The sequence below is a fragment of the Wolffia australiana genome, chromosome 18, assembly GCF_029677425.1.
Source record: "Wolffia australiana isolate 7733 chromosome 18, ASM2967742v1".
In the NCBI taxonomy this organism is placed as follows: domain Eukaryota; kingdom Viridiplantae; phylum Streptophyta; class Magnoliopsida; order Alismatales; family Araceae; genus Wolffia; species Wolffia australiana.
Genome location: NC_135852.1, coordinates 2,881,002 through 2,891,826, shown reverse-complemented (window position 1 = coordinate 2,891,826; position 10,825 = coordinate 2,881,002). Strand labels below are relative to the sequence as shown.

The 10,825-nt window shown below is 37.4% G+C and overlaps 1 protein-coding gene across 1 annotated transcript; it reads right to left on the bottom strand.

Annotated features, from left to right (window-relative positions):
• Positions 1–2,772: 2,772 nt before the first annotated feature.
• On the bottom strand, positions 2,773–3,461 carry LOC144714790 (ethylene-responsive transcription factor 2-like). The gene has a single exon (XM_078589576.1). The coding sequence runs from the start codon at positions 3,397–3,399 to the stop codon at positions 2,893–2,895; it is 507 nt and encodes a 168-aa protein (XP_078445702.1). The 5' UTR covers positions 3,400–3,461; the 3' UTR covers positions 2,773–2,892.
• Between the last annotated feature and the right edge of the window lie 7,364 nt (positions 3,462–10,825).

The following is a 10,825-nucleotide window of genomic DNA, read 5'->3' as shown; positions in this document are numbered from 1 at the left end:
CCCATTATATTTTTAGGGTTTCTCACCCAAAACTCTCCCTTACTCTCTCTCTAGGTTTCATAGGACGCTTCCCTTCTTTCGTACTTCTCACTTACCCCTATATCTCTCAAGATTACATAAAATTCTTCCCATCTTTTGTACTTCTCACTTACCCTTTATCTCTCTAGATGTCATAAAATTCTTCCCATCTTTTGTACTTCTCACTTACCCTTTATCTCTCTAGATTTCATAAAATTCTTCCGATCTTCTGTACTTGTCACTTACCCTTTATCTCTCTAGATTTCATAGAATTCTTCCCATCTTCTGTACTTTTCACTTACCCTTTACCTCTCTAGATTTCATAGAATGCTTTCCATCTTTTGTACTTCTCACTTACCCTTTATCTCTCTAGATTTCATAGAATGCTTCCCATCTTTTGTACTTCTCACTTACCCTTTATCTCTCTAAATTTCATAGAATTCTTCCCATCTTTTGTACTTGTCACTTACTGATTATCTCTCTAGATTTCATAGAATTCTTCCCATCTTCTGTACTTTTCACTTACCCTTTACCTCTCTAGATTTCATAGAATGCTTCCCATCTTTTGTACTTCTCACTAACCCTTTATCTCTCTCTCTAATCACCGTCGGCATCTCTGGTGTCGGCATCGCGTTCTCTCATAGTCTCACTATCCGGCCGACGTTAGCCATAAAGATATGCGACACGCCTGACGTCCTCTTCCATTGTGTGCAACAAAAACCAATTAAATAGTCAGACTGACGTCAGTAAAACAACGTCAGTCTCTCTCTCTCTCTCTCTCTCTCTCTCACTTTTCTCTCTCTAGAACGCTTTAGTTTTCTCTTTAGATTTCATGGAATCGGTGAGCTACAGTTAAATCATCATTTTTTTTTCTCTCTCTATCCGAAAAAAGCTAGTACCCATTAAAATGGCGTGGACTTTGGGTTTCTCTCTCAAACCTCTCTCTAGATTTGGATTAAGCCCGTTAAAACTGAGATTGGTTTTCTCTGCCTTTGTGACTCCCTCTTTCGTCTGCTATCTAGACATGCAAATCATCACTCATCACTAAAAGAAAGGAAGACAAGGAACTGTCGCTCCGTCTAATCCTCTCTCGTTCTCTGTAGAATTTTAAGGAAATGCCTCTCACTCTATTGAACGACACGCCAGAGCAAGAAGAAGGCGAAGAAGAATTATAATAAGAGGAAAATTCGATGTATAAGAGGGAATGCAAAAACACCCTTATACGCAGTCCATGTAGTTTTTCTCTCCATCTAATTCTCTCTCTTTCTAATTTTCTCTCTCTTGAGTTTTAGGGAGAGACCATCACTGTTCACGAGATAACCCTCGTTCTGCGTGGATAATGCCTCAATGCAAGAATAATAATAATAATAGTAAGAAGAAGGATATTCGATAAAGTGAAGAAGAAGAATGCACTATTTCTCCTAGAATTTCATTGACACGGCAAAACATCTCTCCATCTGATTCTCTCTCTAGATTCGCACGGATTGATAGTCACAGATCACAAGAGTCCCTCACAAGAAAAAGAAGAAGAAGAAGAGGTGAAGAATGAAGAAGAACAAGAAGAAGTGAGGACGAAGAAGAAGAAGAGTGAGAAGAAGAAGAAGAAGAAGAAGATAAAGAGTAGGAATAATAATAATAATAATCAGAAGAAGAAGAAGAAGAAGAAGAAGATGAAGAGTAAGAATAATAATAATCAGAAGAAGAAGGAGAAGAGTGATGATAATAACAATAAGAAGAAGAGTGAGAAGAAGAAGAAGAAGAAGATGAAGAGTAAGAATAATAATAATCAGAAGAAGATGAAGGAGAGGAGTGATGATAATAACAATAAGAAGAAGAGTGAGAAGAAGAAGAAGAAGAAGAAGATGAAGAGTAAGAATAATAATAATCAGAAGAAGAAGAAGGAGAGGAGTGATGATAATAACAATAAGAAGAAGAGTGAGAAGAAGAAGAAGAAGAAGAAGATGAAGAGTAAGAATAATAATAATCAGAAGAAGATGAAGGAGAGGAGTGATGATAATAACAATAAGAAGAAGAGTGAGAAGAAGAAGAAGAAGAAGAAGATGAAGAGTAAGAATAATAATAATAATAATCAGAAGAAGATGAAGGAGAGGAGTGATGATAATAACAATAAGAAGAAGAGTGAGAAGAAGAAGAAGAAGAAGAAGATGAAGAGTAAGAATAATAATAATAATAATCAGAAGAAGAAGAAGGAGAAGAGTGATGATAATAACAATAAGAAGAAGAGTGAGAAGAAGAAGAAGAAGAAGAAGATGAAGAGTAAGAATAATAATAATAATAATCAGAAGAAGAAGAAGGAGAAGAGTGATGATAATAACAATAAGAAGAAGAGTGAGAAGAAGAAGAAGAAGAAGAAGATGAAGAGTAAGAATAATAATAATAATAATCAGAAGAAGAAGGAGAAGAGTGATGATAATAACAATAAGAAGAAGAGTGAGAAGAAGAAGAAGAAGAAGAAGAGCGAGAATAAGAAGAAGAAGAAGAGTGAGAGGAAGAAGAAGAAGAAGAAGAAGAAGAAGAAGAAGAAGAAGAAGGCGAAGAGTGATAATAATAATACTGAGAAGAGTGAGAAGAAGAAGAAGAGTGAGAGGAAGAAGAAGAAGAAGAAGAAGAAGAAGAAGAAGGCGAAGAGTGATAATAATAATACTGAGAAGAGTGAGAAGAAGAAGAAGAAGAGTGATAATTATAATAAGAAGAGTGAGAAGAAGAAGAATAAGAAGAAGACGGAGGAGGAAATATCCATCAAGTAAAGCCAATGCATTCCCTGGTAGAATTTCGCTTATCCCGCAAAAAAAACAAGAAAATGGCCCCTCCCCCGCTTCTCCCCCTAGATTTCTATGCAGAGACAATCACAGATCACATCAGACCTCTCACTCTCTTACACGACCCCGCAGAGCAAGAACAACACGAAGAAGAAGAACAACAACACAAAGAAGAAGAAGAAGAAGACTGCCTCAGCGTCTCCGCGAAGCCGACCCTCGCCGGAAAATTGAGCAGCGCCTTCGAACCCCTCATCCGAAACGCCGCGCGGTCGTAGGCCAGCGCCGCCGCCTCCGCCGTGTCGAACGTCCCCAGCCACGCCCTCGCCCCCTTCTTCGCCGGGTCTCTTATCTCCGCCGCGAACTTCCCCCACGGCCGCCTCCGCACGCCCCTGAACCGCCGCCCCGCCGGCGGCGCCGCCGCTAGCTCCGCCGCCGGCGCGCTCGGAACCCACCCCGCCCTCACCGCGTCGCTCAAGATCTTGCACAAGACCATGTCCTCTGCGTCGTCCTCCTTGAGCGGCAACGGCCCCCAGTTCTCGCCTAGAAACGGCATCGCCGTCGCGCTTCTCTGTTGAACGCTGCTCTCTCTCCTCTGATGCATATCTCTCTCCTCCCTCTTCTTCCCTCTAATCTCCGCTGGGAATGGCGGGAGGGGGTTTTTATAGTAAGCAACCCACTCGCGGAGAAGCTTCGTCGGGCTCTATCCTTCTCTATTTCTAAAGCTTTTTTTCTTTCTCTCTCTAGGATTGATATCGTGGGTTTTATCGTTTGTGTGATTTTCGGTAGTTGTTCTGCATCTCTCTCTCTCTCTCTCTCTTCCACCGAAGGTTTGGCTCGAGGGGTTTGCTTTAGTTATTCTGCATCTCTTTCTTCTCCACCGAAGATTTGGTTCGTGTGGTAAACTTTAGCTATTATGCATCTCTCTCCTCCACCGAATGTTTGGTTCGTGTGGTAAACTTTAGCTATTATGCATCTCTCTCTCCTCCACCCAATGTTTGGTTCGTGGGGTAAACTTTAGCTATTATGCATCGCTCTCTACTCCACCCAATGTTTGGTTCGTGTGGTAAACTTTAGCTAGTATGCATCTCTCTCTCCTCCACTGAATGTTTGGTTCGTGGGGTTTACTTTAGCTAGTATGCATCTCTCTTTCCACCACCGAATCTTTGGTTCGTGGGGTTTACTGTAGTTATTCTGCAAATCTCTCTGCTCCATAATAAGTTTTGTTTGTGTGGTTTATTATAGCTAATCAGCATCTCTCTCTCTCCACCATAAGTATTGTCCGTGTTGTTTATTTTAGCTATTCTGCATCACTTTCTCCTTCATCGAATGTTTGGTCCGTGGGGTTTACTGTAGTTATTCTGCATCTCTCTCTCCTTCATCGAATAATTTTTTCGTATGGTTTGCTGTAGTTATTCTGCATCTCTCTCTCCTCCATCGAATGTTTTTTCTTTGTATCTCTCTCTCCTTCATCCAAAATTTTTTTCATGGGGTTTACTATAGTTATTCTGCATCTCTCTCTCCTTCATCGAATGGTTTTTTCGTTTGGTTTACGGTAGTTATCTGCATTTTCTCTCTCCTCCACCGCGAGTTTACTATGATGGAGAAGCTTCATTCGTCTCTCTCTGTAGGGTCTCTCTCTCTCAAGGACAAATATCGTTGCTTCACTGTTGGTGCAGTTTACTTAAAAATTTCTGCATCTCTCTCTCCTCCACCATGTGTTTTGTTCGTGCGATTTACTGCAATTATTTTGCATCTCTCTGTCTTCCACCGCGAGTTTTTTCCATGTGGATTACTGTAGTTGTTCTGTATCTCTCTCTGTTCCATCGAATGTTTGGACCGTGGGTTTTAATGTAGTTATTCTGCATCTATCTCACCTCGATGGTAAGTTTTGTATGATGGAGAAGCGTCATTCGTTTCTCTCTGGAGGGCCCCTCTCTCTATCTCTCAAAGGAAAGTATCGTCGCTTTATGGTTTGTGAGATTTATTGTAGTTATTCTGCATCTCTCTCACCTCCACCGCAAGTTATGTATGATGAAGAAATTTGATTCATAAATCTCTGTAGGGTTTAATTCTGTCAATTACAAGTGTCGTTGTTTTATTGTTTGTGAGGTTTACTGTGGCAATTTCGCATCTCTCTCTCCTCCGCAAGAATCAACAGATGGAGAATCTTCATTCGTCTCTCTCTAGGGTTTTCTCTCTCTAGGAGAAAGATCTTTGATTTATTGTTTGTCTCGCTCTCCAATTCTGTAATCTTCCGGCTTCTCAGCATCCTAAGGGTTTTTACAATATATACCGGTCTGAACTGTGAACCCACAGACGGAGAAGCTTCCCTGGCCTCTGCCTCTTTCTCTCTCTAAAGCTTTTTCTCTCACTAGGACAAAGATGAATGCTTTATCATCTGTATGAGTTTCTGTAGCTATTCAGCATATCTCACACCTCTTCTATGATGAGAGCCCCCCGACATAAAATCTTCATTCGTATCTCTCTCTAGGGTTTTGGTATCTCTAGGATAGATATCGCTCCTTCATTGTTTTTGTGGCCATTTGTAGTTTTCCTCGTGTCTTTCACCTCCGCCTTAATTTTTTATGAGAAAGTTGAGAATCTTTATTCGTCTTTCTATCCTTAACATTTTTCTCTCTCTAGGACAAAAATGGTTTGATTACTGTTCATCTCTCTCTAGGACAAAAATGGTTTGATTACTGTTCATCTCTCTCTAGGATAAAAAGGGTTTGATTACTGTTCATCTCTTTCTAGGACAAAAATGGTTTGATTACTGTTCATCTCTCTCTAGGACAAAAATGGTTTGATTACTGTTCATCTCTCTCTCTAGAACAAATAAGACAAAAATGGTTTGAGCACTGTTCATCTCTCTCTAGGACAAAAATGGTTTGATTGCTGTTCATATCTCTCTAGGACAAAAATGGTATGATTACTGTCATTTATCTCTAGGAAAAAAATGGTTTGATTACTGTTCATCTCTCTCCCTAGGACAAAAATGGTTCGATTACTGTTCATATCTCTCTCTAGGACAAAAATGGTTTGATTACTGTTCATCTCTCTCTCTAGGACAAAAATGGTTTGATTTCTGTTCATATCTCTCTCTAGGAAAAAAATGGTATGATTACTGTCATCTATCTCAAGGACAAAAATGGTTTGATTATTGTTCATCTCTCTCTCTAGGACAAAAATGGTTTGATTATTGTTCATCTCTCTCTCTAGGACAAAAATGGTTTGATTATTGTTTCATCTCTCTCTCCCTAGGACAAAAATGGTTTGATTATTGTTTCATCTCTCTCTTGGACAAATATCGTTGCTTTACTCTGTGTTTTTACGTAGCTATTTGCGATTCTGCATCACTCTCATCTTCGCGGCAAGGTTTCTTTGATAAGCCTATGTGAACCTACACAGATTCTATTCGTCTCTCTAACGATTTTCTCTCTCTAGGATAAAAATCATTGATTTGTTATTTTATGGGTTTATTTAGCTATTCTGCGCCTCTCTCGTCTCCGTGGAAAGGTTTCTCTGATAATTCCCATGTTAACCGACCGATGGGAAAGCTTCAGTCGTCGCTCTCTCTCTAGCCTCTTTCTCCCTCTAAGATAAAGATCTTTGCTTCACTGTTTTTGTGATCCTATGTAGCTTTTCCGTATCTTTCTCATCTTTACCTAAGGTTTTAATAATGTCGTTGTGAACCCACTAGCCGAGGAGCTTCACAGTCGCGCACAGTTTCTCTCTCTACGATGGAAAATTATTAAATAATTATAGAAGAGAAATCGAGATTTCTTCCTCTCTCTCGTAGCCCAATAATGCCTTTTCTCACGGCCACACAACAATTGTTTGTTAGTTTTTCTTTGGTTTGATGGCGCTGCATTATCTCTCTCTCTCTCTCTGTCATGCTTCTCTCACTTCCCTCCATGTCTATCTCTTACTAGCATTAGCGTGTATAGTAGACTCTGTATTTTCATTTTCTCCAAACCCTACCATGGATTTTTCCTTCCTTCGCTCTATCATGATTCATGAGTTCGCTTACTGAGACAAACAAACTGCTTGCTTGTTTTTCTTTGTTCATCCGGTGCTATTTTATCTCTCTTTCTTCTCTATCTACTATTGATTCTCACTCTACAATAATGCAGTAGTTAGTTTATTGTACTAACACATGGTCATTCTGTTATGTTCGTTTATAAAGAACACAAAATTTGCATAAAAAAACCGCACAGGGCCTTGTTCTTTGTTCTGTTCTTTTTCTTTTTAAAAAATGAACAAAATTCGCACATTCGAACAAATTCGCACATTGGCACAAAATTAGACTAAAATTCGCACAAAGCGAACAAAAAGAACAGAACACGGGTCTGTGCGATGTTTTTGTTCTGTTCGAAAAACCGAACAGAACGAAAATTCGCACAAATTCGCACCAAAAGAACAGGACGACCATGTCTAAATTGGTACTTCGCTATCTTCTCTCCATGACTGTTTCTTGCTAGTGCAAGTTGTTGCATTGTTTTTTTTCTGTCGTCTTCTGTACCTCTCTAGACTTTTATGCTTTCTCTCTCTAGGGCAGAACCGTAGAAGATTTTTTTTGGGGTTTTGTGTTACCCCACCAGCTTGCCCATCACCCAACACTTATGACCCCATACTCTCTTTCTCTCTCTGACGTTTTGAGCCTCTTTGTATAGGTACCTGAAATTTTAATTAATTTGGGTTTCTTTAACAGCCTACGGCGGAAAAAAAAACCTCTATCATCAGCCGACATCTTTCTCTCTCTAACGGCTTGACCACTGTTCATCGCCATTCATCTCGTCTATCGTATCACACTCTGACGTTCTCCCTTCAGTCTCTCTCTCTGGAACATGTCAATCAATGTTCAACATCCTTTAGTCTGTTTGTTTCGTTTTGACCTACCAATGTTCATTACTCATTCTCTCTCTCTCTCTTTTCCGAATCATCAGTCGATTCTCGCCACATTCATGTCTGTCTCTATTTCTCTCTCGTTTCGTTTTCGTTACGTCTCCGTTTCTTTGAGTGTGTCTCTCTAACATACCACTCAATCTTCATCACCCTGTACTCTTTTTCTTTCCATTTTGCCCTCTAATAATTATCCTCTCTCCCAAGCATCACTCAATTCTCATCAGGTTCCTATCTATTTATCCCTATTGATTTCTCTTCTATCTGTCCGAATTCATATCTTCTATCTCTCTCTATTTCTCTCTCTTCTATCTCTCGGAATTCATATCTTCTATCTCTCTCTATTTCTCTCTCTTCTATCTCTCGGAATTCATATCTTCTATCTCTCTCTATTTCTCTCCTCTCTCTCTTCTATATCTCTTGGACAGGTCAACCAATGTCCATCATCCTGTACTCTCCCTCTCTCTTACCTTCCATGACCCGCGTACTCCCAAACATCAGTCAAATCTCATCAGATTCTTGTCTGCCTGTCTGTCTCCATTTATCTCTCATCCTCTCTTATTTATCTCTCTCACCTCCTTTTATGTACATATCTCTCTAGTATGTCAACTGATGTTCATCACCGCTACTCTTTCTCGCTTTATTTTACCTACCAATGATCATCTTCTCTCTCCTAAACACCAGTCAATTCACATCAGATTCTTAATTTCGATCTCTGTTTCTCTCTCATCCTTTTCTTTATGTATTTGTCTCTTTCATTGTCTCTTTCAGCAAAAGGCCAACCGGTGGACGGCTCTTAGGGGAGATGGACCAAAGGTACACTAGTCGGCAAACGAATGGGCTTATATAATTGGTGACATTGGATAGATTAATACTTCTCAGAGTCATGGGTTGAAGTTGTGGTCCAGGTTAAGATTAGATTTGCATCTTTCCAAACAACTTTCATCCCTCAATTTTAAGCTAATTGAATTTTAAATGAGTAATCAGGTTCAAAAGGCAAGTATTTAGTTTTTCTTGCACCTAGTTAAAAATATGTAAAAATGATTTATTTAAAAATATATAATTAAAAACATGTGTTATTAGTGCTGCGATGTCAGTGAGAGAGATGATGAGATAAATTGATAATAAGGGGCATGGACAGAGAAACAGTGTGTGAGAGAGAATGGTAGGGAGAATTGGGAAGAAAAATAATATATTCAACAAATAATATATGGAAAGAATGTATATATTTGGAGATAAATAGAGAAGAGAGACATTATGTACTTGATAGTAATAAATCTGCCGACTGAGTCTATGGTATATTTTAGTGCGATATTGATGACAGAAGACAGAGTGAACATAATAACTTCAAGCGCAATAAATGCCCCTATGGATGAAATCTTTGCTAAAACCTAGTATTAGATCAATGGGGGAAGGCGGTGGAAGTTGCTTTTAGATATTTGTATGACATCAATTGGTATCTCTCACATAGATGCACAACTTATGAAGTTTTCTTTCATGTTGTTTATCGGGCAGAATAAATTGAAGAATTTTATCTTAAAATAAATAATAACCTAGAGCATATTATATTATAATATATTCAAGAAAAAATGACAAAATAAATCCTCAAAATCAAAACACAATAGAAAAGCTCTTGATCTATAGAGATTACATGTTCGAAGACAAAATTGATATCAAATTATATGATATAATATTAGAAATTATATACAACTCCATTATGAGAAAAAACTACAAAACTCCTGGAAAACTAAAATAGATATCTGAAATCAAAACAATTAATCAAAATAACTATACAAAACTAAAAATGGAAATAAAAATGTAAATACTTGAAAATGGAAAATGTAAATAATTGAAAAATGGAAATAAAAATGTAAAAAATAAACTTTGAAATAAAAATAAAAATATAGAAATGGAAATAAAAATCTAAAAAATAAAGATGGAAATAAAAATGTAAAAAATAAATAGAAACAAGAATAAAATACAATTGCCATAAAATGGAGATAAAATGAAGAAATACAAATAAAATGAATGATGATCATCTGGTGGCACTATAGTATAAAGATGGAAGTAAATAGAACTGTTTGGAATTTGAAATTTTCTCTAGTCTATGAATTCAAGATATGGTGATCGTTTCTTATCATTGGTGTACAGAATCCGTTTCGATGCAGACTCATATTTGTATTTAGAAGACGTAACTATGGAACACACAATGGCAGTTATTTCCATCGATAAAATATAATTAGAGTACATTCATTTATTGTAATCAAGTATTATTCTTAAATGTACATTGATGGACTTTGTAACTCTAAGTGCAGTTCTATCATTGGACCTTCTGAATAGGGATAATGTCCTTAAATATCTTTATATTTAATTTTGGACTGAGATATTTATTCCATGATGGAAATTTCCATCGAGTCTTTCCAATTTTCTTTCCTGCCTAATAAGTTGTTATGTACTTCAAAACATTATCATTTAATGTTGTCAAAATTTTACGACCTTTGTGAATTTCTGTACTATCTCAGATTATCATTCTATTGAATGGAAGGGGGGTGTTTAATCTTCCTAATTTTCTGGATCAAAACCTAACATCATTATTTTAATTTGTATATCATTGAGCTTTCTAATGTTAAAAGTTATCATCTTTATTATTTATTTTATCCATTTTGTTTTCTCATCCATTTTCTATTTAGAGGCAATAATTAACCCTTCTCCATTTCTTATTCTAGAAACAACATTCATCCGTTGATCATCCTCATCATCATCAGGAATATAATCAGAACGTGAACCTTACTTATTTTCCATATCAAAGTTTCCATTCCCCTTGTTATATTGAATTAGTTTTCCTGTTAAATTTTATAGATACATCTTCACTTGTAATTTTTATCTCTAACTTTCAGTCAACTTCATTTGATGATGTATACTTTCCCTAACATTCATGCAAGTATCATCTAACTGATCATCATGAGCATAACCAGAATGTGAATCCTACGTTTACTTAACCTTTTTAAATTTTCATTCCCCTTGTCATAATGCATTATTCTTAGCTTGATTTATACGTCCTCACTTCTTGTAATTTTTATCTCTGAGTTTCAGTCAACTTGTTTTGATGCCTTATTTTCCATAAA